At 47.6% G+C, this 27515-nt stretch overlaps 1 protein-coding gene across 1 annotated transcript; it reads right to left on the bottom strand.

Annotated features, from left to right (window-relative positions):
• Positions 1-252: 252 nt before the first annotated feature.
• Acad9 (acyl-CoA dehydrogenase family member 9) lies at positions 253-21535 on the bottom strand. The gene is made up of 19 exons (XM_051157754.1): positions 21501-21535; positions 20252-20465; positions 16302-16395; positions 15055-15156; positions 14122-14228; positions 13288-13388; positions 12514-12592; positions 11464-11638; positions 10366-10439; positions 8402-8477; positions 6837-6907; positions 6504-6623; positions 5934-6062; positions 3870-3949; positions 3090-3216; positions 2802-2879; positions 2248-2376; positions 1559-1631; positions 253-895 (listed from the first exon to the last, which is right to left on the bottom strand). Exons 1-19 carry the CDS (start codon positions 21533-21535, stop codon positions 795-797), a joined length of 1965 nt encoding a protein of 654 aa, XP_051013711.1. The 3' UTR covers positions 253-794.
• Positions 21536-27515: the final 5980 nt, after the last annotated feature.

Raw genomic sequence — 27515 nt, 5'->3', positions numbered from 1 at the left:
GGTGAGCATGCGGGAGGTGAGCATGCGGGAGGTGAGCATGCGGGAGGTGAGCATGTGGGAGGTGAGCATGTGGGGATGGCAGATGGAATAGAAGGGAGGAGCTGGGGTAGATATGACCAACATGCACTAGTACATGTATGAACTACCAAAGAATAAACAAGTAACATTCTATTAAAAATAAACCAACACCCACCGGACCAAGCCCCTGGAATAATCCTAACAAAGGAATTGAAAGAGCTCTACAATGCAAGCTTTAAAATACCCAAGAAGGAATTTTATTGCTAAGACCCCTCATGATCCTGGATTAGAAGAACATGAAGTCTAGATGGGACAGAAACTGTGACACTTTATGTTCGTTTTTGTTAGGCGGTTCCTGATACAGATTGTCAACAGTTTCCATAGGTGGTACACAGTCTCCCAGGCTCTTCTTTAGTGCATGGTTTAGTAGGACGGCTGCCCACACCTTAGTTTCCTGTGAGCCTTGTGTCATAGAGTGGGCCCATTTCCACTGAGACACATCATGGTAGTCACACACAGAGCCATCAGCAACTTGGTTCTTTCTTTTTCTTTCTTCCTTCAACAGTTTGATCCTTCCATCCTTCCTTGCTGAAGATGTGATCTCTTTAGATGCAGGACCTACAGGTCAAACCTAACTATTGTTCTTTCCCAGAGAAGAAAACCGTTTAGTGTATGCGGATGACATGCAGTCCACACAGATGAGCCACGGTGTCTGTCTTCTGAAGAGGCTGCATTCTGTTAACAGGCTAGCTGGGTACAATGACGCAGCTCCAGCCTCAGGATGTCCTGTCTAGAGGGTGGGCACAGATGTAGGCTCGCTTCTCAAGGATCTGCCGAGACACTTTCTTAATCTGCTCATCCAGGTTTTCTGGAGCATCTGTGAGAGGAGAAAAAGGCACAGGCAATCCTTTCACAATAAGGTTGCGCATTTTCACCTGTCAGCTCCCCACTGGGAAGCAGCATCCAAGGACCCCCAGGTCCTACATGAGAAGGCTGGACTTGGTAACTAGCTCCTAGAAAGAGCATTTCACTACCTTCCACGGTCTATCCCAGCCTTGTAGCCTGTGGAGGGCCCTGGGCTGGGCCACAGCTGCAGACTATTACAACATGTGCAGTAAAGGTTTTAATGGCCCTCTCCACCGTAACTGGCACCAGGGTTAAGGCTCCTCAGACTGCCAAGTCAGAGAACCTGGCTGTATTTCAGAACATGGACAAGCAGTTACGACAGAGGAAACATTTCAGATAGGGAAGCAGGCCGAAAGTTAGCATGTTTTCCGGGGCCAGCGCTCTTGGAGAAGCCATTTCATCACCTGTACAGCATACTGCCATTTTGGCTAGTCTGCAGCTAAGGAGACAGGTACAGTGACAGCTCTAACTGACAGGTCCCCTTCTTTGGGGACTGCACTTGAACAGACACCAGCATCTCCGACATAGGAGGAATGTACCCCACGTGCCCAGCCCTCTCCTGTGAGCCGAACCCTCTTTCCCCGCTGAAGAAGACTGCAGCTGGTGCTCACTTTCCCACACGCCCCTCACTTACACTTGTCCAGCTGAGACAGGCTGAAGAGATTCTGGAAATAGGCTTCTGTACAGAACATGTTGGCCAACAGAACCTGGAGAACCAGAGTCAGAAAGGATGGCAACTGAGAGCTCTGAAGATGACCTCTGAACTCTAAGAAACCCAGCCTACTGCCACACTGGGCATCACATCTTGGGCAAAAAGCTTTGCTAAGCGGTTATGTAGCATTCTGACTGAATGCAGGCTGGCAGGAGCGAGCGACTCAGGAGCAAGCTCTGAGACAGCTCCTTTCTCTGTGAAGTGTGTGCCAAGAGCCTGGTAAGCAGGAGTTGCTAGTAACTAACTCTGCTTCCTCCTGCAGGTGAGGAGTGTGGAATGCGGGTAATGAAAGGAGGTGGCCTGTCACCTCCCCTATCTGTCTCCTATATGAGACTGAGGCAGGAGCTGTATTTAGGAGCAGCATTCACAGGGCCACAACACAGCAAGCTCATCCACCCATCTCTGTACCCACTAATTGGCGCTGGACTCTGACGTACCATCTCACGTGTACAGGGCTCCCCAACAGGCCACACCACCCAATTTCTCTTCCTCAGCTCCAGGCCCCATTAAAAGACAGTGGGATGAAGGGCCTGTCCCAGTAGCCATGACCCTGACACCAACTCATTGTGGCTCTGTTCAGTATTTTCTGGGTAGGGCTGTGGAAGGCTTACCTCATGATCATGGTCCCGGAGGCCAATTCGGATGGAGCGGCTGGCCCGTGACAGCACAGCTGTCATGCCGTACAGGTTGATGAGGATGTTGGCTACCCGCTTCAACACCAGCTGTTCTTCTACAATGGTCTGAGGACAGAGGTTCAGGATGGTGACCAATGGTGCCCTCCCTTCTTTATACTTGGCATGTGTCAAGCCTACACAGTCTCAGAAACTTGTCTGATAGCAGAGACTGGTGCTCAGTGTGTTGGCTGTCTCCTACAGCAAGAGTCTTCTGAGATTAACTCCTGGCATTCAGCCCCAGGTAGGGGACCACTCCAGGTACTGCAGAGAGCCACTCTCTGGTTGGAAGGTTCTGAGAAAACTGTGACTAATCCACTCTGCAGGCCCTCCATGGGCTGCGCTGGCTAGCAGCTCCAGCCCCATGCAGATCACGTTCTGTTCTAGGCCAGGTCTCATAGGTGGGCAATGGGCACTAAGTAGCCCCATGGCTGCTGACCATGTGGGCATGTATGTTGGGGAGGCAGCGTCCCACACTGGCAGGACCCACTTACCTTTCCAAAACGGAGTAGCAGGGTCTCAACAGTCCGGCCAAAGTAATGCACATTCTCCTCAAGCTTGTTGGCACTGTCCTGTGAGAAGACAGACTCAGTGTCTCTTATCTGTGATGTTCCGCTTGACCCACCTAGTCACAGTCTGGAGTCCGATGGAGACAGGGCAGGAATAGAGTGGGGCATCTGAGTGGTCCCAACCTCCTGCAGGAGCCTGCATGCTAGTCACACCCTTCTGGATTGGGAGTACCTTGTGGGGATGTGCACAGTCCAAGCAGTGGGCATACTTACTCCAAGACTTGGGTGTACAGCGCCAGGATTGCCTGATAGTCCCAGGTCCACAGTTCGGCCCAGTGAGTCCCGAAGCCTCCGACCAATTGTCTCAAGGACTGTGGTCACATTGCCGCTTTTCAGCTCTCTGCAGGAAGTGCAGTTTTGTGACTGAAGACCCTACAGCTGGTTCCCACTGGCCAGCAGCACGACACCGTGGAGCTCATGCTCGGCTATGGTGAGCATGCGTGCTCCATGCTGGTGGGGTTCTCCTCCTGGCAGGTGGGAGCCAGTTGTCTGGCCAGAGTCTGCACAATCCTGTCAGCAGCCTGCACACGGGCTCCAGCCCGGAGTGAGGTGGCTGCTCTGCCCTGGAGTGAGGGCAGAGGAGAGAAAGAGGGCAAGGAAGAGAAACTAGTCTCAGACTGGCCACCTGCGGAGGCACCTCTCATCCTTAGCTTCTGGATGTCTCAGCAGTCCAGCCAAAGCAGTAACATTTCCAAGAAGTAGGTACCCTCCGGGGTGGGAGATGAGAGTCAGCAGGGGAGGGGGAGGTAGAATAAGTGTGCCCGGAGGACGATGGGACTCTAAAGACAATGGGAACAACTGGGCAGGTTGCCCTTCCAGCTGCTTCCAGGCGTCACTACGACATATAGGCTATTGTCCTTCCTTGTGGCAGCTTTGCAGTGAGCCTGTGTGCAGGCTGCACTCCCCACCCACTGCTCCGAGACTGGGCAGCCTTTTCCTCTGGCCCATCTAGACAGAGAGGGACCAAGGAACAGACGGAAAAATAGCACATACTTGATCCTCGAGGTCAGGATGCGTCCAGCATGCTGCAGGCCTGTCAGGGCAATGAACAACCGAAGAATCTCATTGGTTCCCTGTGGCCAGAAGTGCAAAGGTCAAAAGCAGCCCAACAGTGCAGTCTGCGACTGGTTAGGTACAGCCACTACCCCCTTTCCACACAGTAGAAGCTGCCACTGTCGCAGCTTGGGAGCTAGGCACAGAAGCAGGCCATGGCCAGGTGTCAGGGAACACACAGGGAAGGGTGGTTAAGACTGCCCAGATGGTTTGGCCTCCCACTGGGGCCTTCACCTCTCATAGCCTGTCCTGTATGGTTCATGCCTTTCTCTAGGTCCCAGAATCCTCATTAAAACTGAAACCACACTTCCCTGGGTGATAAAGGTGTGTGCTGCCCAGGACACAGAAAGTGTGGAACAGATAACCCATAGCACTCGTTTAGACCAGAGTCCTCAGGGAAACTATAGACATTCGAGAAGCAGTACCTGGGAGCTCCACAGAGGCCCTCACACACACACACACTGCTTCTCCAAGGAAGAACACTACTCAACAGAACTACTAGGCTGCTAATAGCATTGTACTACAGAGCAGGGATCTGTAGGCCCCTGAACCAGGCTTCAGAGCCAGTACCATCCTGCAGCTGGACTGGCATCAAGGGGAGAGAAGCTGCCCTAGGAGAAGCTGGGTATGGAGGCTCTTGTGGTATTGCGTCCAGCTCTGAACAGAGCCTGTTTCATGTAACTTCCCACCCTTCTGAGAACTATGGCCTCGAGAGCAAACCCTGCTTAGCCACGCCACCTAGACAGGAGCTAGAGAAATCCAGGCCTGTCCCTGCAGGAAGGGCCAATAGAGGGTAGCCCAGACAAGATGGCTTAGACATATCTGGCTCTTGAGGGAGTGAACCTTTCTGCTTTTACGTTGTGGGTGACTGATAAGGCAGAGATGTCGGCTGGGACCAAAAGACCATGGAGACCTTCCACTGGTTCTGACAAGTCTGCCGACTACACTGCAGCTCGAACCCTCTGCATGTCTAAGTGTAGGACTCTCATGGCCGCTGTGACATTGTGAAGACCTATCCATCTTGATTGTCCCACCCTCCTGGTGGGAGCATTCCACAACTAATTTAATCCCTGATCAAACTTTCCTATGGCTTCCAAAAATCCCTGTCCTGGTCAAGGTCATCCAAGGCCCAGATCCTTTGCAGTCAACTTCCATGTCCCAACTCCCCATCATGTCTCACCACCATATCCATGTCAGCAGGGTGACTGGTGTGTCCACAAAGACTCCTTTACTCCTTATTTTCCTAGTAGTAACCGCGAAGCCCTGTCTGGGCCCAGTATATGCCACCTGCCTCCCTGCCACACACACTGCCCTTCCCCAAGGCAGTCCTTCTGCCACGGTCATCAAGTTCATCATCAGCCACCTGCTCCCTTTGGGCGGTATCCACCTTTCATGCTGGCCATGTCTCCGTGACCTCCAGGCAGTCAGGCCCCACAAGTCATCACACCACGGCCTCCCAAGTGTGTCTGGTCCCAGTGCCCTCCTTACGTGATGCACTTCAACTCAGCTGACCCCCGTAGGTTTATAAATTAATGGAAGGCAACAGCTAGAAAATGAGGAAGGGGCTAATGAGCCTTCCTTGGACACCATGAAGTGCTTCAGCTTCCTGAGAGTGAAACCCTAACCTGGAGGGGATGAGGTGAAGCAGAGCGGGAGCTGGGACTGGACCTTGGGTCTCCCGTAGGTTTGCCCAATCCTGCCCGGGCAGAAGTAACTTGGCAAAACTCTAGCAGTCACTGGGAAGTCACTGTGGGCTCCTTGAAGAGGGCCCTCAGGAGTGTGACTTGAGTGGACTGTCTCCAGCCTAAACGCCCTCTTACAAAGCCAGGGAGGATGGAGGCACTGGTGTATTATTAAGAGGGTCAACCAGAGAGCACAGTCAGCTGACATCACTGGAGGCCATTTCTGAACACTTAGCCTCTCTCAGGACTGGGAAGGCTGGGAGGAGCACAAGGGCATCACTAAGGAGGTGTACAGGGAAGTAGAGTCAGTGGGGACACTCACCTCAAAGATTAGGAGAATGCGGGAATCACGTAGCATACGCTCATAGGGGTAATCCCTCATGTAGCCTGAGCCACCAAAGATCTGCAGAGCCTCGCTCACACACTGCCAGGCAGCCTCAGAGCTAAAAACCTGCCACAGACACAGACAAGGTTAACGCCTGGTGGGAGTGCTTCACAACTGAGTTACTCCCTTGGTTTTCTAAAGGCAAGACCTGAGCTATGGGAAGTGGCTGCCCAGGATGCAGTTGGAGAATGTGGGGGAAACTGTGGAAATGAGTGGTTCCAGGAGGAACCTCTGGGTAAGCACAGGTAAGTCCACTTTGCCTTCTAGGACCAGTGACCAACCTGTGTGTTCCATGCCTAACATGACTTGTCGTGCCTCCACACCAGGAAGCAGAGAGCTGTCCTGTAGATGCCCACTCAGGTGAGCACCACTCTGGGTCCCTTCCCCCAGCTTCACCCTAGGGTCCTACTAACCCGACAGCTGCCGAGATGCAAGTCATAAAGTCAAGTCGTGGGTCAGATCAGAAAGGCTGATCTCCCTCTAGCTAGCTGCAGTTGCTGTGATTACCTTCACCATGGCTGCCTCGATAGAGCAGTCGGGAAATCCTGGTTGGTCTAGCATGCCTGCAGTGAGGTAAGCCATACTCTCCATTACATACGCCTTCTGAGCAATCAGCGCAAACTTTTCCTGAAATGTTCAGAAAACCAAAATCAAGAAGTGATCTGCATGTGCGTAGACTCAGATCTTCTATCCTGTCTTCTGAGACGCAAATTACATCAGATTTGCTGTCCCAGTGTCAGTAATGCCTTATGCGGGGTTCTTCATATGCCCCTGCTCCTAGGCACAATAGAGACAGCAACTGAAAACCTCTCCCCATCCAGTGAGCAAAGTCTTCCGTACCTGAATCAAACCGAATTCACTGAGATTCCTATTAAACTGTTTCCTCGTACAGGCATATTCAGCAGTCAGCTCTAAAGAAGAACAGAGTTGTCAAAACAAACAAACAAACAACCGGCTTTTGATTACTGGAAAACTCTAAGGCCAACATGATGTGACCCTTCCACACCCAGAAGGAACTATGAAGCTCTGTCTCTGAGGTCTGAGCTCGTTCTGGCAGGCAGCTGGTTGGAGGTGAATTCTCAGTTCTCATGGGGAGCAGGCAGGAAGATTAAGGACAGAGAATGCTGAGTCAGTTGTGAGGGTCTGGAGGGAAACACTCGACCTTCCTTCTACCTGGCACCCAAGAATGCTGGAAGATACAAAGAGGTGGAAGGCTCGAGGCATCTGGCACCAAGCCAGGGGCACAGGCATCCATCTAAGAAAGACATGGGAGTGGGCTCAGCACTCAGCCTTGAGGGGTGCCTTCATGTTAGAGCTCCGGCTGGGGCCCCAGTGTGCACAGCTCTGGACAGTGCCAGGTTCTAAGAGGCCCAGAGGCACACTCTACCTTCTACCCAGGCACCAGTGCATCTAACTCTGCCCGCAACTTGTTTTCCAAATAATTCCTCTGCCATGATCCAGTTGCTGCTCGTCTCCAACTGTTTCTACGCCCACACGTTTCTAGAACTCTCCTTGATGAGAGCTATAGAGCATGCTGCAAGGAGCCTGAACCTAGCAGGCAGGTTTGCCCTTAGGGCATGGGCCTGTGTAAAGCACCACCCTCCCTGGGCCACAGTTTCTCTACTAATTACACAGAGGGAAGACCCCAAGCATGTGCCTACAATGTTGTAAACTCCCAATGGTCACAAAATACGCAGGGTTGTTTCTGCTTCCGGCACTTCACAGCCAGAGCTGGTCCCAGAGAGCCATGGGCTCTAGTGAGATCACAGCTAACGTTTTCTTAGTGCCCGGCTCATGGACTGGAGTTCAATAAACAGCCATGTTTGTCATGGACAGAGCAGCAGCCCTCTATGCTCAGACTGGATGCCTGACTAGTGTGTAAAGCACAGGAACACTGGAATGTACAGCCTCTGGAGGAGGAGTATCTTTGGTCTAAATCAGTGGCCAGATTCTAAACTTAAGCTGTCTGTCCATGTGTCCAGCTCAGACTTGCCCACCAGCAGACACGGTGCAGACATTCTTGTATGCAGCAGGTGCTGCAGAGGGCTCCTCCTGCTCCTGACTCATCTACTGTGGAGATTACTCTCCATGTCAACCTGACTGGCTTTAGCACCTCTGGGCATGTTTATGGGGGAGTTTCCAGACGTTTAATTGAGGAGGGAAGAGCCACCCTGAATACGGGCAGAATCAGCACATAAGCTGAAAGCCACGGGGGCACCAACATCCACTCTTTCCGCTTCCTGACTTCACACACAATGCGAGCAGCTGCCTCACACTCCAGCAGCCAGAGCTAGAGATGCTTTCTAGGCAGCCCCTGCCAGGTGGTCCATGCATTCAGTGGGAGCCAGAGCACCCTCCCTCCCTCCAGTCCCTTTGTGAGTGGCTGTCACAACACTGACACCTACCAATCAGTTTCTTGAGCATTCCAGCCACAGCACTGCCCATGCTGAATCGCCCACTGTTGAGGATATTCATGGCGACCTGTGGGGAGAGCGGAAAGTCCAGACGCACTGAAGGAAGCCGAGGGAGCCAGCCATGCCCACTGGTTCTCATGAGCAAAGGCAAACAGCTACAGAATTCCATGCCAACCTCAGGCCAAGTTAACCACCCTGCCTGTCTTCAGGCTAGAGGCAAGCAGGTCTGATCCTCAAACTAGCTGGCTGTTCTACCTTTCCATCAACATCACTGGCTGCGCTCTGACCACACAAAAGTCATTGCTCATAGTCTAAATGAGCCTACACCTGTCAGTACTCCTTTCCATGGGGAGGGGACAGAAACTCAGACTGATCTAAGTATGCTGCAAGCAGCAGGAACATTATAGCTGTGCTTCAGGATCAGCACCCACACTTTACACAGGACGAGCCGTGCTTCAGAGCTGTGTCAATACTTCCTCAGGACTACCAGCAGCACACACCAGGCAGACAAGCCTGTATACAGAGATGACCCTAGTGACTGATGCCAGGTACCTACAATAGCGGCCGATGGCCCTGTCAGCCCCGTGTCTTTCCTTGCCCTTTAGTCTGAGCCAGCACAGTGAGTAGCTGCGAGCCATAGGTTCACAGCTCTGGTTCCATGCTCTGCTACCCCATCCACAGTCACAGGGGTTTTCTTAACCAACTAGAGAGTTCAAGTGAAGAAACTTAGGGAAGCCACAGGCTTCATTTTTAGAACAGACAGCAAAACAAGATATGCACTATAGCCACTGTGGAAAAAGTTCTTCAAATATCCAGCAAATTCTATTACTACATTTATGCCCAAAAGGACTGAGAACATGTTTTTCAAAGAAAAACTTTAAGACAAAAGATCACAACAGAATTATCGACACTAGCCCCAAAACTGACAACAATTCAACTCATGAACAGATGAGTAAGCCATGGCTTGCTCACACAGTAGATGATTATCTATCATTCAAAGGAATGAAACACTGACTCATGCTGTGACATGATTATGGGTTAAGAGTAATATGTGAAAGCAGCCAGTAACAAAACACACTGCATGCGGTTCCAGTCATACGAAATGCTTATCATCCACAAACCCAAAGAAGAACAAGAGAAAACAGCAGTTGCCAAAGGATGGGGGTGGGGCTGGAAGCGTAGCATTCCCACAACTAGAAGCAGTGCTGGCACAACAGACTACACATTAAAAGTGATGGAAATGTGTTTAAACTAAATGTTACATAAACTACTTCTTAATAAAATATAAATCTGGGGTTAGAGAGATGGCTCAGTGCCTAAGACTTGCAGAAGACTGGGGTTCCATTTCTAGCACCCACACAGTGGCTTATAAGAGCCTGTAACTCTAGTTCCATGACACACATGCAATTTACATACATAAACGTAGACACTCACATATGTACATAGGAAAAGGAATCCAGTTGAATAGGGTGGTACATGCCTCTTATCCCAGAACTAGGGGCGGAGGCAGGTGGGTCTCTGGGCAATGTGGTTTACACAGTGAGTTCCAGGCCAGTCAGAACTACATAGTGAGACTCTATATAACTCTTTAATATGTAAACCTGACCCCAGGGGAAAGCTTAGGGCAGGGACTTAAGTTGATCGGCTCTTGGAAGCCGAGCTTCTCGAGCCCACTGACTGGTCTGCTTGTCACACCTGCTAGAGAGGGGAATGCCACTCCTCTCTCAAGATGGAGTGTGTCTCCAAGGAGATAAAGGCTCCTCATCATCCTCCCCAGACTCCCTCCTCTAGGAGGCCGTTTCTCCAGCCTCTATGTTGCTGATTTCCTATGCCCAAGAGCTACACGTGGTCACAGGTAAAGCACAGGCTAGCCTGCTGGGAGAAAGGATAGGGCAGGGCATGAGACTCACATGTAGAATGGCACAGAACTCACAGGAGGCTGGCCTGCAACTTACCTTAAAGCCACCTCCAACTTCTCCAAGGACATTTTCCACAGGCACTCTGGTATTTTCAAAATGGACTTCACATGCTAAAACACATGAAATGTACAACTTGTGACTACAAATGTAAAACACACAGGCCTGTGACTAACTGACTAATCCACGCACTTAGCATGTTAGAGAACAGGGAAGACAGGCAAGCCACGTTCCTGCCTTCAGAGCTCATTATTTGGCCAGGAAGAGAAACCACAATGCAAGAACATGTTAGCACTGTCAGTTATGATGAAGCGAGCAGCACAGGAGAGAGGCAGAGCTGCAGGGAGGCTAGCCATCTCTTCTAAGGTAACATTTAACCAAAGCTGAGAGCACCAAAGACAGAAAAGCACATGAAGAGTAGCAGCATTTGTGAAGACCTTAGAGTCAACAGGATTCTTCTGGGCTAGAGGACCTGACCATTCCTTCAAAAGGCTACTCTGCTGGGTACAGGGAGCACCTGCCTTCCTCTTTGACTTCCTCTTTTATTCCTGGACCATCTTTTGGGGTCCTGCATGCTGCTGTGGCACCAGCTTCCCAGTTGTCACCAGGTAAATGACATCACTGAAATGCTCAGCTCCAAAGATATAGGGTACACAGCCGTGGGCCCTGATGTGCCAAGAGTGGAACACAGTCCCTGTAGGATGGCTACTCTAAAACTACACCGAGACTAGTCTAAGAACTCCATGGCCATACTGGGTGAACTGAAGGCAACAAACAGGACACCAGCTCCCCTGCAGCGAGGGTGACCAAGGAATGACAGGTGGGTCTGCAGAGTAGGAAGAGAGAGGAAGGGGACTCTAGGAAAGAAAGATGGGATGGCCTGCCACAGGATGTTTACCCAAGACAGCTGTGGCTCTGTGATGTGCATTCCTGCCCCTGCTGAGGCTGGGATTTCAACTGGCCTCACTCACCTGGATTCAGTAACACTGAACATTCCCAAGGAACTAAAGTGCTGAACTAAATCCACAAGTAACTAAGTGCCATTTCACCTCCATAGCTGGTCAGAGTGGACAGGGAGCCTGTCTTTCAGTTCTCTCTGTCACACGCACACACGCGCATATCTGCCATACTACTTACTGTTGGAGCCTCGGATGCCCAGTTTATCTTCAGGCTTCCCATGGGAAACTCCACCAAAGTCTCTTTCTACTATGAATGCAGTGATTTTGTCTTTTATCGAACCATCGGAATCAACCACCTCAGTTTTTGCAAATACAGTAAAAATACTGGCCAGTCCTCCATTGGTGATCCAAACCTGAGGAAAAAAACCAAAAGATCCTTGGAGACAGTCCTCAGATTATCCACTTTGAGGCCACCAGACCTGGAGAGTACTCCAGATAAGCCAAGCCTGTGTGGAAGAGCACGGGAGCACAGCTTAGTCTCTGCAGGGCAGGGCTGTTCTCAGGAGCAAGTGCAGGGCAGGAATGGAGACAAGCTAATGACACTAGCAAGACCTCCAGGCTGTGTGCACCAGACAGCTCTGCTTGTTAGCAGACCACCGCCAGCAGACTAAAGAAGACGGGACTTAGCATTGCTCCACAAATACAAATGTGCAATTTCATACACTGCATTTTATTTATCATCTAAAAAAGTGAAAATGAGGGGTGAGAGAAGGAAAGAGTGCTCAAGGAACTGCAGCGGATGGAAGTTAGCTATTGATTCACGCAAACAAACTAACCAGCAAGGAAACCTGAATGCTCACTAGGTAAGAAGGCATCATTATCCTTTGCCCACTTGCTAACGGTATTACAGTGTTCTGTCTTTACGCAATCCTTGATTTAATCTCAAGGATACCATCCAGAGGTGGGGATGCCAACAGAATAAATACTACCAGCCGTGAGTGTGCAAATGCTCTAGCCGTGTGCCAGGGCCATGGATGTGCACTGCGCTATACTGTGCCTCTTTGAAATTGAAAATAAACCCACAAAAGCAGCTGTAGGCGCAGAATCAAGGAGACTGGAGTTAGGCTGCCTTGCTCCAGCCACTCAGCTATGCCTCAGGCTGTTCTGACAAAGGAGTGGCACACACCAGGTGTGATGTGCAGATCCTGCAGCCCCTGGCACGCAGAAGGCAGACACAGAGGCAGTGAGCACTGACTAACCCTGGCAGGGCAATGCAGCCATGCTGTACCTTGGAGCCATTGAGGACAAAGTACTTCTTATCTTCACTTAATGTGGCTCTGGTCTGGATGGAGGCAGCATCACTCCCACTGTAACGACAGAAAGACGGATTGAGGAAGAAAAGTACAAGAATAAGATGAGAATGGGTCTGAGGGCTTGGAAGTAAGACAGCCCTTTAAAATACGGGTCAGACAAAAAAACGTCGGTTCCACTTCAACTCTGATGCTCAAACAAGGAAAGTGTCCAGAGGCTGGAAGCAGATGGGCACAACCCAGTAAAACGTATACTAGTAAGATATGTGTGGGTAACAAGTCAAAAAGTGCTAGTCAAACAGTCGGGGCTGAAGTTTCAACATGGGATGTGAGCTCCACAGGGCTTATCAAGAATTCCTGTGTGTGTTCAGGCCATGGCAGGAGGAAGCCTGTTTTAGGATTTCAAAGAAAGGGAAGCAAGATTAAACAAGGTGGCATGCCAGCTGGCCTCGCATCAGAACCTGAGTGTTATCCAGGCCTGCCTCGTTCTTGCTGAGCGACCTTGGACTGATTACAACTTCACCAAGCCTCAGCCCCTAATGTGAAAATGGGGACTCAGCCCACCCCATGTGCTCTGCAGGACTCAGTGGCGTTGGAGTATATTCCTGAGTGCCAAGTGGCTGGTGAACCCAAACACCGACTTAGTAGACACTGCAGGGATAGTTATTGATTCTCTGAAGGCTTCAGAGATGAGGAAACACAGCTCCACATCCAGGGACCTTGGACAGAGATGACAGTTTGAGGAGACAGACCTGGCTGGCTCTGTTAGGCAGAAGGCTGCGATGTGTTCCCCGGATGCCAGTCTGGGCAGATACTTGGCCTTCTGTTCCTCATTGCCGACCAAGATAATCCCCTAAATGAGACAGACAGACCCCGAGAAGATGAATGAGATGCACTTACGAGGCAGCCCCTCTGTGGCAGTGTTTACTTCTCTCAGGGGAAGACAATCTGACTCAGAGCCAGCGGCCTCAGACATGACATAGGAGGCCAGCCTGCCGGCTGAGGGAAGGCCCATGACTTATGCACAGGGGCAGACACAAGGGGAGCTTGGGGTCCACATCTAGGACTGCATCACCAGCCTAGTGCAGTGCACTGGGTGAGTGTGGGAACTTACAAGCTGAGGACCTCTCCCTTATGGACAGGGTGGCCTGGACAACAGGATGTGCACGCATGGGGGTACTGTACCTAGTATGGGAATGTACATCTCAAAGCTGTGCTAGCCAACCCCAATCCTGTTGAAAATAACTGCAGTCTGGATACTTAATCATGGGCTGCAAAGCAGATGTGGAGCCCACGGAGCTGTCTGTCACCTGTACACAGCTAATGTGAAACCCTGGAGGGCAGTGTGTCTTTGCAGCTGCCCCACCATGCTCGAAGTTGAGAGGGCAAGTAAGGTATACGTTAGGACAGCACAGCTCAGGAAAGGATTCATTTCCAAAGACAACACTAACCTGTGCCTCAAAGGGCAAGTGCAGCTAGGTTTCTCCTCTGGACCCTGAGCAGTAACAGCCATTTATGTCACAAACAGTCCCCTGTCTGTCTCCTACTGCCTCCAGAAAGCCCAGACACAACCTCGAACAACCGACCTTGAGTCCAATAGCCTGGTGTGCAGCCAGGGTCGTCGTGATGGACGCATCTGCGCTGATGATCTCCCCAAGCCGAGCATACATGGTATTGGAGAGGCCCAGGCCACCTAAGGCAGACAAAAAGGCTGGCAGACTTTTCCAACTGGGGAAAGGGGCTCATTTTATATTTCTAACTTTAAAGTAACATCAGATACTATTAAAAAAAAAAATTAAAAAACACAGAACGACACAATGAAACTATCATCTATAATCTTATCCAGAGCATATCTGTGTATATCTTCCAGATTTCTTTGGGTCAAGGAAATATATACGAAGCTGAATTGTTAATATGGACATCTATTCAAACAGTAAGTCACGAGTATGCTGCAAATCCCTTCTAGCAGAAAGGCATTTCCAGTCCAGAGGCACCAGGGCAAGACTCTACTGCTGTGGCACTGGAACACTTGGAATAGTGTAAGTTTTCTGTGGTGCAAGCCACCTTGTGCACTGCAGTGTGTTTTTCACCTATATCTCAGCTTGAACCAGCTCCACATCTGGTACTGCTATAGATTTATTCTGTGTAGCTGAGAGCCCACCTTCCGATGTCCAAGGGAGGCTAAACTTCAGTATCTGGAGAAGCAAACAGGTGAGGAACTGAAACCCCAAATAGCATCTCTGCAAATAAGTAGCTCACAGCCAGTGTTGCCAACTATACTCTCCCTGCATGTCACAGACCTTCAGCTGGTCACACCCAGAGGCTGCCCTGACAATGTCCACAGTCCAGGCAGGTGAAGGCTGTAGAAGCACAGCTTTAAATGTGGCATTTGGCACTTAAGACTACAGAAGACTGCCTTTAAAGGCCTCTGTTCCTGAACAAGAAGCCCTTTATGCACACATGGAAAGCGCATGTTAAAGAGATGGACCAGGAAGTGACTTGTCACTGTTGTGACTTACCATATTCTTCTGGGACCTGTATCCCAAAAAGTCCCAGGCTCTTCAATTTCTCTAAGGTATCAACTGGGATTTTTCCCTCCCGGTCAATTTTTTGAGAGTCCACTGACAAAAACAAATATCTCAATTAGGCAGAGAAAACTAAATAAGATATACTCATGTAAGTAAAATTATACAGAATGGTTTTGAATAGTATACTAACACCAGTGGCAGAAAATGTCTAAAACCTGAAGCTGTTTAGTCAGGATCACTCAGCATGTTGTTGGTTTTATGCAACTAGGCATGTAAGAGCTGTATTTTTAAGTGACTGGTGGCACTAACCTAGGTGCTAGTCAACAGAGTCATTTAGAGAAGCGCTGTATCATGTACGCCTATGACACAGATTCCCGGAGGCATACTATGATGGTACATCTTACTTGAAAATTGAATTTGAAATGATTTAGGAACAAAACCTCTGGGTGTGCCTTTGAGGAGTTCCTAGATTTGGCAGCACCACTTCATAGGCTGCACTCCTGGGTGACATGAAAAGAGAAGGCAAGCTGAGGACCAGCTCAGAACCATCCATTCTCCTGGTTCTGTCTGGATGTGAGAACTGAGGAGATCCTGTCTCCAAAACCAAATGGCAAAATAATGACATGGAATTTAAGTAAAATCTAATCATAAAAAGACAGCACAGGAATCCTCACAATCTAACTGCATCTGTATCTTCACGACCATACACACCACACGAGAACGCACACACACCTATGCACCAGTACACGTGAAGCTTTGTGCAATCAGAGGGAGGTCAGCTGGCTAGCGCTGACAGCAATATCCTGTTGCGATGTTAGCTGAGCTATGCAAGAGCTCACCACTGGAAGAAACCAGAAGAGCATACAGTCCCCAGACCACAAGCCAGCACACAAAGACCTAGACCTAACCCTAGCAACAGATGCCATCTTCTACAGCCTTTGCCCCAGTGTGTGACTAGTCAGTCTGAACTCCCTGGCCTCAGCTATCTTCATCTTTTCATCTTATCAAGTCTTACACAAGTGTTAGCCTGCTGCAGTGTATACAACAGAGACCTAGAGGGGACCTGCATTAGTGTCTTTTAACTAAGCAGAAATGGGGTGATCCCTGAAGTCTCCATTATGAGAAACTGTTCGTAACTTAACAAAGACAGTGAGCGCTTCCTCTCTCAGTAGTGCGTCTAATGTAGCAATCAATTCATCTTGGAATGGAAGAGCAATAAAAAAGAAAGCCATACACACCTTCTTCAGTAAAGAATCTTTCCAGTGGTCCCACAAACTGACTGATTTCACTAAGTTCATCTTGACTAACCTCTGGAAATGGGAAAACGCCTTTCTAAAAGTGAAAAACATGCATGACAAATTTAATTTTCAGCAACTTTTCATTGTAATATTTATCAAGAAGGGAAGGGGTAAATAAATGTGTCCATTCCACATCTGGTCCCAGGAAGGAGGCAGAAAGATGGCTTCAGGTGTGGGTCTTATTACGCTGAAGATTCTCTTGTATCTACTCCTCCCCCCCGCCCCATGCAGGTGGGCTGAATCCTAATCTTTAACAGTTTCCTTATCAATAACAAGTGGTGGAGAGTGTCCATAAGCAAGGAGCCTGGGATTACATTTAGATCTGCTGCTTACTAATCTTGAGGCCATCAGATTCCAGCAGTATTCCCGCTTTGTCTCCCACAATGTGCAGGTCACATTCCCTCAAGGTCCCTTTGAGACTTGTCCTTATGAGAGCTCAAATGTTCTCTGTAGTCAGAACATATTCTAATCATCCTGTGTGTCCCACTTTGGGCCGCTGCTTCTTATGTTGTGGATACTGGCTTCCTGTGCCGAGCATGTGAGGTAGCAGGGTCACAGGACAAGAAGCCAACCTGAGCTCAGCCACTCTTACATGTGGGGCTGGATAGAGCAACTTAAATGTCCTCTATTAGTGTGGTTTCTAATCCTGTCCATCAAAGAGAGTAGCCTGAGGGTAGGAAAGGACATTCCTAGGACCTGGAACAGGAAGTAACTATGTGTGAGATTCCAGCTCTTCCCACGTCCACTCTCTTTTCCTGGAGAATGACTTGGCTTCTTATTGCTAGTGGCCAACTAGCCAGGATTCCCTGTTGGCCTCTGACGGCACCGCATGGCTTGCGGATCTGTGACCATCTGAGCACTGGGCGCCACTGTAATCGCTGGAATGAGGATGAATAGCAGAACCCATCTCTGCTGAACAGGGACAGATCACAGGAGTTCCCCTATCTCCTTGGCTCCTCTCACCACAGGGGAGCCCTCAATTTTCCCTACCCTATGTCCCATTCCTCACTTCCCTGACTCCACATTAGCAATACTACACAATCTATTTGCTTAGAGACACAAGAGGCTCATGGGTCTCTAAGCAAGAGACAACTGACTTAAAAGAATATGCTGCTGTCCACTGTGAGGCAGACCAAACGGGAACCATGGCTCCTCTCACCACTGTGAGCCTCTTGAAACATGGCTGCCTGCCCCCTTTGTAGAGAGCAGAGGCTCGAACCACGCCCCCCCCCCATCACCTTCACAACCTCACTGTTCACCTAGTCTTGGTCAAATGGCCGTGTGAGAGGAAGGTGCTCCTGATCCCAGTGGGCAAAGTAGGCAAGAACAGACAACCTGGCAAGTAGCTGGTATTCAGACATAATTAAAGGGTAAAAACTTCAGGGAGCCAAGCATGATTATGCACACCTTTAATGCCAGCACTTGGAAGGCAGAGGCAGGTGGACTCTTGTGAGTCCAAGTCCAGCCTGGTCTACATAGCAAGTTCCAGGTCAGCTAAGGCTACATACACATCAAGACCCTGTCTCAAAAACAACAACAACAACAACAATATAATCTTCTCCAAACAAAACAACACCCCCAAACAAAACCAAAACAAACAACATAAAACTCCAGGAGGAGATCCTGAGGGCTAGAAGGAAAAACGTCCTCTAGACAACAGAGACAAAAATTGAGTAAGACACACCATGGGAGAGGAGCTTAACTTCAATTAGTATCTTTCAAGTTCGTAAAGCAACAGAACCTGTTATTCAAGAAATCCTACTGCAGAAGTCAATTTCAAAAGCCAAGTGGCTGCAACTAATTCTGCTTTGTTACCCAAACCTCATCCAGTCAAGCTCCCACTAGCCCGTGTGGAAGCTTCAGGTCCAACTAAGTGCAGTACAGCAGCCACTGCTGGGACACTCTCCCTGAGACTCTTAAGTACCACTGCCACTGTCCTAATCAAGGCCCAGAAATGCTTTGAGAGCTGGTGTGTGTCCAATTCTGAAAGTAGTAGCAAAGCTGCTTAAAAGTGGTCAGATCCTGAATATAACTTGAAGATAGACCAAGATTTACTTACTATAGGATTCGATGTGGCTATGAGAAGAAGAAGAAGAAGAAGAAGAAGAAGAAGAAGAAGAAGAGGAGGAGGAGGAGGAGGAGGAGGAGGAGGAGGAGGAGGAGGAGGAGGAAGAATCAAAAGAGTTACTGCAGAATGTATTGAAAAGACTAAATCACAGAAGGGTCATTATCTATGGTGAAAAAAAAAAAATGCTGCTGGGAGAAGCAGGACTGGGTGGGATCCAGAAGGGAAGTTTCATATATGTTTATTAAAATGCTTATTAGCCATCTAAGGGAAGTTTCTGAGCAAAAAGATCGACATAATTCTGGAGTTAAGGGAAAACTCTTTAAGTTGGAAAATAAATGTGAGTCATAAAAGAAGAGGTGGCATTTAAAGCTAGGACACTGAGTCAGGTCACCAAGGGGCTGATGGTAATGAAAGGGAAGGTCCGCAGACCTGAGAGACTTCGGCTTTGCTAGGGGTGGCATAAAACTGCAATCCGGCACTCAGGAAGGAAGGCAGAGGTAGAAAGATCCTGAGTTCCAGGGAGACTTTATCTCAAAGCAAGCAATCAATACAACCACCACCTCCACATAAGAAGAAGAAGGAGGAGGAAGAGGAGGAGGAGGAGGAGAAGAAAACAATACAAACAACAACAGCAGCAAAATTCCCTCCAACTTCAACTGGGCTAGCAGAGACACTGGCCAATGTCTACAGGTTGGTTGAGAAACAAAGGAACTAACAAAGGAGATGACGAGAGTAGGTTTTTCAGAAGCGCTCAGAAAGTAGTTGTCTGCATTAGATACCAATGACGGGTCAGGTAGGAATAGGAAAGAGAAAGAGTAACTTCGATCTGGCAATGTGGAAAACACTACTGGCTGCTGGGACAAAGCCAGAGGGCACAGGTTCAAGATGCAGAACTGTCCTTGAGTAAGTGAGAAAGCTGAGTTCTAATGACCAAATCTGTCCCTGCTAGAAGGGGACAGTACATGACAGTAGTGGGACGTAGGTGACATGGGGGTGGGGGGGCACTAACTACATGAGCAAGCAAAGCTGATGAGTGACGGTGAGGTAGATGTAAAGACTAAAAGGGGATAAATGCCCACTTCTTTCCTCCTCGTGTCTTTGAAAGGCAGGAGAATCCAAGCTACAGCACCATCATCAGCCCCAGGTTGTGGGAAAACCTGTTCCCATAGTTCAAAGTTCTGGCTTTGAACTTTGCAGCAGGGCAGCCACTCTTAGCCGGAGTCTTGGCTTCGGCTTTAATCAAGTCAGTCAGATTATATGAGATGACTTCTAAGCACACCTAAAAAGAATCGAACTCCGTTCTACTGAAAAGCCTTTCCACGCCTAACGTGATCGGTGCGTTATGGAATAGAGGTTGCTCCAGGGTGGGTTGTGGATCTCTGAAAGGGGAAAGGAAATCTGGGGGAAGCCTCGGAGCTGAAGGGAGGCCAGAGAAGAAGCTATTTAGAAATCATATTTCCTTGTTGAAACAGGGAGATGTCATCGTAATCACCTCTTCAAGGATTCCCCCAAATTTCCCTGAGTCTTAAGAAATGGCTGGAAAGGCAGGTGTGATGGCGCACTACTGTAAACCCATCCTCTGGAGAGTAAGGCAGGAGAATCACGAATTCAAGGCCTGCCTGGTCTACGGAGGGAGTCCAGTGGCAGCTTGGGCTAATATCTCATGAGATCCTGTCTCAAAACAAAAACCTCTCTGACACTATTTAAGCCACATTTCCCTTGAGCCCAGCCTCTCGGAACTCAGATAAAGTTCCATCCATCTCCGGCCAGGTACCAATGGAAGGTGGAAGCGGAGAACACGGGCAGCCAGGACTTGCCCTACCTGCTCGATGTTGCCCAGGAAGAGCTCCTTGGCAAAAGAGCGGCTCTGCAGACTGGTGTGCAGCGCGCGACGCCTCGCCGTGAAGACCCTCAGCACCCGGGAAGCCCGCGCCGCAGCGGCCGCAGCCGCCGCCGCCCCGCGCGACAACATCCTACAACCAGACGTGCGGCTCAGGTGTCCGGACTTCAAGCCACCGGAAGCCTCGTCGCGCCTCCTGATGACGCAATCACCCGGTTCCCAGGCGCCCTCAACCAGCCCCAGTAGCCAAGGTCTCTGCTAACGGAGTTCCGCAAGCGGAAGCTAGCCCGCCCCTCCTGATGATGCACCGGCTTCCGCAGCCTGATGATGCCCGCAGCAGCTTTGGAGGGGATCTTGACCAAGGTTGTTGCACAGTTCGTACCTGAATATGTTTAATAAACCCCTCCTACGCCAAACACTGCTTATGTAATGTAGATGTTGTAATTTCTTTTAATCATCCGAACAGGCTAGGACTTTTTGTTTTCTTATTATAATTTTGCCAGTAAGAAAACGAAAATACTCCGAAGTCAATTCGCAAAACTACCGTCTGGGCTCCCAAAACATGGCCCATGAGTCTGTGTGCTGTTCTCACTACGCCTGTTAAGTAGGAGAATAGATCTCAGCAAAATAAACTTAGAAGCAAACCTTTCTTTGTTCTCATCTCACTTATAGGACTTAGAATATTGTTAAATTAGTATAATAAAACAAGAGCCCCATTTGTACTAACCCACTTTTACCAAATCCTCTGAAATATGTGAGTGGAATGATACATCATTTTGTGGCAAGATTCCATGAAGCACTGATGGCATGCTGTTTTCTTAAAGTCTGCCACTCCCTGTGTTGTGCACCAGCTAATCTGGGCCCTACTGGCCACAGTCTTGAGACACTTGCTCTCCCCATCACACCATGGGGAAGGCACTTCCCTTGTGTCAGTGTTCTCCCCTTTGAAACTATAAACACCATGGTTTTCTATGAATGGCATGTGTTAGAGGAAGATGAAGCAGGGTCTGGTCCAGCTTTGTCCCGCCCTCACATCGGGGTTTATTCCTAGGTCCATATTGTCTTTGCTTCTGAACGTCGTCACTTCCAAGGAACCAATGTAGCCTCCACTGTTGCAAGATAAACTCCTTCAGAATACACAATGGACTCTTCGCAGCCGGTATAAAGTATTTATTTGCCACCAGGGGGCTACATAGGGAACTTGCCCAACTTGTGTAGCACAGCGCCTCACCATTCGTCTCCTTTTATGCACAAAAAACGTGTCATGGTTGACATACCTTGGTTAGCAAGAGTCGAAACTACAGAAGCCAAGAAACAAGGTCAGTATTTTTAGGGACTTTCCCAGGCCCTGGAACTAAGTCCTTGATGGATTATGTCTTTGTTCCGATTTTGGCAGGGATCCAATGGTGAGTTCTAAGGTCAGAACGGTGCCTCTGCCAGGGTGTCAGTTGTGTTAAAGTCTGGGGCCCTGTTACTTCGCCAGGCCACACCCTGTTCATAGGAACCAAGAAGCTACTTGCCTTAACCTAGACAGTAGACTGCCTCCTTAAAAGTGGCGGGCCAGGAGCTCGCATGTGCATGCTAGGCACATGTGTGGAGGCCAGAAGACAGCTACTTAGGGTTGAACCCTGGTCTCTAAGCTTGGTGGCAAGTGACTTTACTCACAAAGCCGTCTTGCTAGACTACAGACTGCCTCTTTAGAGGTTGGTATCAGCATGTGCCCTCTGCTTCATTGATTCGCTATCTCCTGGTGACCCAGGAGTCCCCACCCCAATGTAATCAGCTAGTGTTGTCCAAACTCATATTCCAGACTAGATTTAACTGGGGATCCCTGTTGAGAGCAAAGGCTTTCTGTGCACAGGCGTTGCTCTTGTGCTCTCTGTTCCAACAATAGAATCACATGGATTGCTGAGACTGTGGTAAAACAAGATGTTCTGCCAAGTGTATATCAAGGTCTTCAGACTTTCACAAAAACACACTGTGGCCCCTAGGCTGAGACTTGATTGCTCCAGCACCCAAGGCAGTAGAACATGGGCTAGAGAGATGGGTCGAGCGCTCATCCAGCATGCTTGAGGTCATGAGTTCAATTCCAATGCTGCTGTCATATTGACTGCTAACCCTCCCAAATCTATCCTTTGTTTCTGACTGTTCCTTCCCTCTATTTCTGTTCTTTTATTATTTCTTAACCCTTGCTCCCTGACCTAAGTGCTGTTTGATATTGCCAGAGCGGGCTTTGGCAAATCCAGCTATGTTTAATACTTAGCTGTGTATTGTGTAGGCAGTTCAAGCTCAGCATGTTTCAGAATACCCAATTAAATCTCAAGTAACCCTTTGCTTTTCAGGCAATGGTATTATTTACTGCCTTGCCTAGCTTATTAGGCCTTAAACCTATGTCCTTTTTTATTACTATCTTTTCCTAACACTGTGTATTCAATACTTACGGTTAGAGTAGGCTTGGGGTTAGCTGAGGGTTAGAGTTCAGGTGGCCTGTTCTGTAGGAAATGGGAAGATAATCACTTGCATAGCAAATCCAAGAACACATCACAAAGATCATCCACCATGATGAAGTAGACTTCACCCAGAGATACAAAAATGGTTCAACATATGAACATCAATGTACCCCACCATATAAGCAAACCCCACACGATCATTTCATTATATGCTGGAAAGCTTTTGACAAAATCCAAAAGGCCTTCATGATAAAACCCATGGAGAGATACATGACACATGTTACATATAATAGAGATATAATTAATACAATAAAGGCAGTTTACTAGCCAACATAAAATTAAATGGAAAGAAGTTGAAAGCAATTCCATTAAAATCAGGGACCAGACAAAGCTGCCCATTCTCTCCATACCTTTTCAACATAGTACTTGAAATTGTAGCTAAAGCAATAGGTCTACTAACGGAGATCAAGGGGATACACATTGGAAAGGAAAAAGTCAAAGTATCACTATTTGCAGATGATATGATAGTATACATCAGTGACCCCCAAAATTCCACTATGGAACTCCTACGGCTGATAAACACTTACAGCAAAGTAGCTGGGTACAAAGTTAACATAAAAATCAGTAGCCTTCCTATATAAGAACAACAAATGGACATAGGGGAAAAAGTCATGGAAACAACATAATACAAAATATCTTGGGACAACTCTGCTCAAGCAAGTAAAAGACTTGTATGATAAAACTTCAAATCTTTACCTAATAGGCTGTGGTCATATGGTGGGGAAGGAGGTCCCCTTCTGTCAGAGGTCTATGGGAGGGGAAGAGGGGGGGGGGAGAGTGGGAGGGTAGGAACGGGAATATACAATGGGGGGATAACAATCAGGATGTAATATGAATAAGTTATAATAAAAATGTAAAAACCTTCAAGTCTTTGAAGAAAAAACTTAAGGAAGATACCAAAAGATGAAAAAATTCCCCATGCTCCTGGATTGGTATGATTAAAATATCCATCTTACCAAAATCAATCTATAGATTCATTACAATCCCCATCAAAGTTCCAAACACAATCCACACAGACATTGAAAGGACAATTCTTAGCTTTATGTGGAAAATAAAAAAACTAGGATACTTAAAACAATCCTAAAGAATAAAAGAACTGCTGGAGGTATCACTATTTTCAATTTTAAGTTGTACTACACAGTTATAGTAATAAAAACAGCATAATATTGGCATAAAAATAGACAAGTTGATTAATGGAATTGAATTGAAGACCCAGACATAAATGTGCACACCTATGGACACCTGATTTTTTTTTTATAAGGAGGCCACAAATACACATTGGGGGGGGAGGCAGCTTCTTCAACAAATGGTACTGGTCTAACTGGATGGTTGCATGTAGAAGAATGCCAATAGATTCATACTTATCTCACTGTAAAAAACTCAACTCCAAATAGATCAAAAACCTCAACATAATCCAAGATACATTGAATCTAATAGAAGAGGAAAGTGGGAAATAGACTTGAATTCATTGGCACAGGAGGCAACTTTCTGGGCAAAACATTATTAGTGCAGGCAGTAAGATCAACAATGTATACACGGGATCTCATGAAACTGAAAAACTTCTGTAAGGCAAAGTATGCTGTCACTTGGCCAAAGTGGCAGCCTACAGGATAGGAAAAGATTTTTACCAACTACTCATCCAACAGAGGATTAATAGCCAAAGTATATGGAGGGCTCATGAAACTAGATGTCAAAAAATCAAATATTTCAATTACAAATGAAACTTTTTTTTCTTTTTTTATTTTATTTTTTATTTTTATTTTTTTTACAAGTGAAACTTAAACAGAGAATTTTCTTTCTTTTGGAGGAGATTTGTAGCCCAGGCTGTCCTAGAACTCACTCTGTAGCCCAGGCTAGCCTTGAACTCAGAGATCCACTTGCCTCTGCCTCCCAAGTACTGGGATTAAAGACATGAGAAACACATTAAAGAAGTGTTCAATATCTCTAGCCATCAGGTAAATGCAAATAAAAACTACTTTGAGATTCCATCTTACACCTCTCAGTATGCCTGAGATCAATGACACAAGTGACAGCACACACAGGCAGGGATGTGGAACAAGGGGAACACTCCTCCGTAGTCAGTAGAAGTGCAAACTTGTACAACCACTGTGGAAATCAGCATGGCAGTTCCTCAGAAAGATGGGAGTCCATCCACCTCAAGAGCCATATCAAAAACTCTTTGTTATTGTTGCTTTTTTGTTTTGTCTTTTGAGACAGGGTTTCTCTGTGTAGCCTTGAACTCACAGAGATCCTCCTGCCTCTGCCTCCACCCTTAGTGATGGGATGAAAGGTGTGTACCATCACCACCCAGTTTCTAAAACTCTTGTGAATATATCCAAAAGACTCTTCATCCTACCACAAGGACATGTGCTCACTCAACCATGTTTATTGTTGCTCTGTTCACAATAGCCAGGATGAATAAGAATAAGAAGAAGAAGAAGAAGGAGGAGGAGGAGAGGAGGAGGAGGAGGAGGAGGAGGAGGAGGAGGAGGAGGAGGAGGAGGAGAAGAGAAGGAGGAGAAGAAGAAGAAGAAGAAGAAAGAAGAAGAAGAAGAAGAAGAAGAAGAAGAAGAAGAAGAAGAAGAAGAAGAAGAAGAAGAAAACCTAGATGTCCCTCATAAGAAGACTGAGTTTTTTTTTAATGTGGCACATTTTCACACACACACCAAAAAACTCTGTGGTTTAAAAAAAAAAATGACATCATGAAATCTTCAGACAAATGGATGGAACTAGAAAACAATCATCCTGAATGAAGTAACAATCCAGACCCAGAAAGATAAATATGATATGTATTCACTTACATATGGATATTGGTTGTTAAGTGAATGATAACCAAGCTACAATCCAGAGAGATTAGGTATAGAGGAAGGGACTATGGAGGGCATGTGCATCTCCCTGGGAGGGCAAAATAGAATAGATAAGATGGGTGGTCTGCGGGCAAGAAAGGGGATTCAGAGAGGAGAATAAGGTAGGGATGGGGAGGCAATGAAGGGAAAGGCAGCTAGAACTGAGGAACATTCGAGGGGTGGTATGGAAACCTGGTGTGGTGGTTCGATGAAAATGCTTCCCACAGACTCATAGGGACTGGCACTATTTGAAAGAGTTAGGAGGTGTGGCCTGGTTGAAGTGGGTGTGGCATTGTTGGAGAAAATATGTCACTGGCGGTGGGCTTTGAGGTTTCAGAAGCCCCAGCAAAGACCAGAGGCTTTTGCTCTTCCTTCTGCCAGTGGATGCAGATGCAGAACTCCCTGCTCCTCCACCATCATGCTGATAATGGATTAAACCCCTGAAACTGTAAGCCAGCCCCAATGAAATGTGTTCCTTTATAAGAGTTGCTTCAATCATGGTATCTCTTCACAGCAAAAGAATTCTGACTAAGACATCTAGTGTAGTGAAAATTTCCTAAAAATATATGAACATCATCCTAATGATATCTCCAAAAATGGGGAGCTGGAGTTCCAACTTTTCATCTCTTGTCACCAAACAGACCTTCCAGTTCCAAGACTGGATTACATCTGATTGAGTTGCTGTCCCATGGACATCCCCAAACAACTCAGGCTGTTGCCAAGACCACAGCTTGCTCTCCACAACCTGACAGCAAGCCCCGCACAATTCATTGATCATGGAGAGGTTGACTGGGTACCTGTATAGAAACTTCACTCCTATATTCTAGTACCTTCAGTATGGAAAATTACTCTGCAGGCTACCAGAAGAAAAACATACATTCCAACTGAGCCACAAAACCTTTGATCTACCATTCTGTTCTGCCTGCAAAATACGATAGTTCAGTGGTCACACAAACTTGTGGGAGCAACCAACCAATGCCTGATTTGACTTATGGCCCACTCTACAAGATAGAACCTATTCCCAACATGCTCGGTTGACCAAGAATCAATTAGTCCAGAGACTTAGGGTAAAGTCAAATACTACTCATCTTTCTTTAAAAAGAGAGAGAGAGAGAGAGAGAGAGAGAGAGAGAGAGAGAGAGAGAGAGAGAGAGAGAGAAACTGGAGAGATGGCTCAGCGGTTAAGAGTACTGACTGCTTTTCCAGAAGATCTGCATTCAAATACCAGCACCCACATGGCAGCTTGCAACTCCCTGTAACTCTGGGATCTGACACATCCTCACACAGATATACACGCAGGAAAAATATAAATGCCCATAAAATAAATAACATGTTAAAAAATAGTAGAGCTAAAATGGCTCCTGATGACATTCTGCCATAGCCATGGATCGGTGCCTTATCCAGCCATCATCAGAGAGGCTCCTCCGGCAGCAAGTGGTAAATTACAGAGACCCACAAAGAAAGAAAGAGTCATTGGAGTATTCGGCTCTAAATGTGATGTCCCCATTAACACCCCTCCCCAGCACCCCTACTTCAGAGCTCAGGGAACCCTGCAGAAGAGAAAGCGAAAAGAGTGTAAGAGCCAGAGGTGATGGAGGACACCAGGAAACCAGACCCTCTGAATAAGTTAGACAAAACTTTATGAACTTAGCGAGACCGAACCAGCAACCATAGGTCTGCACCAGGTCCTCTGCAGATGCATTATGGCTTCCACTTTAGATTTTATGGGACTCCTGAATGAGTGAATGGGTGGGCCTCTGAATCTTGTGCCATCTATTGGCTCTTTTCCTTCTGTTGGTTTACCTTATCCAACTTTGAGGTGACAATTTTTGTTTTCTCTTATATTTTATTTTGTTATGTCTTGTTCATGTTGCTTAGAATCCGTTCTTT

This window comes from Acomys russatus, chromosome 15 (genome assembly GCF_903995435.1).
Source record: "Acomys russatus chromosome 15, mAcoRus1.1, whole genome shotgun sequence".
Classification (NCBI taxonomy): Eukaryota; Metazoa; Chordata; class Mammalia; order Rodentia; family Muridae; genus Acomys; species Acomys russatus.
Note: the sequence above shows the minus strand (reverse complement) of the source record. Positions and strands in the feature narration are given on the sequence as shown.

Excerpts from the sequence above, each read along its gene's own strand:
- Acad9 (XM_051157754.1), bottom strand. The coding sequence starts at position 21,535 with ATGACACGTTTTTTGTGCATAAAAGGAGACGAATG. Across the intron at positions 11,639-12,513 it reads TTGTCCTCAATGGCTCCAAG|GTTTGGATCACCAATGGAGG; the intron begins GTACAGCATGGC and ends TTTTTTCCTCAG. Across the intron at positions 8,478-10,365 it reads AAGTTGGAGGTGGCTTTAAG|GTCGCCATGAATATCCTCAA; the intron begins GTAAGTTGCAGG and ends CTCTCCCCACAG.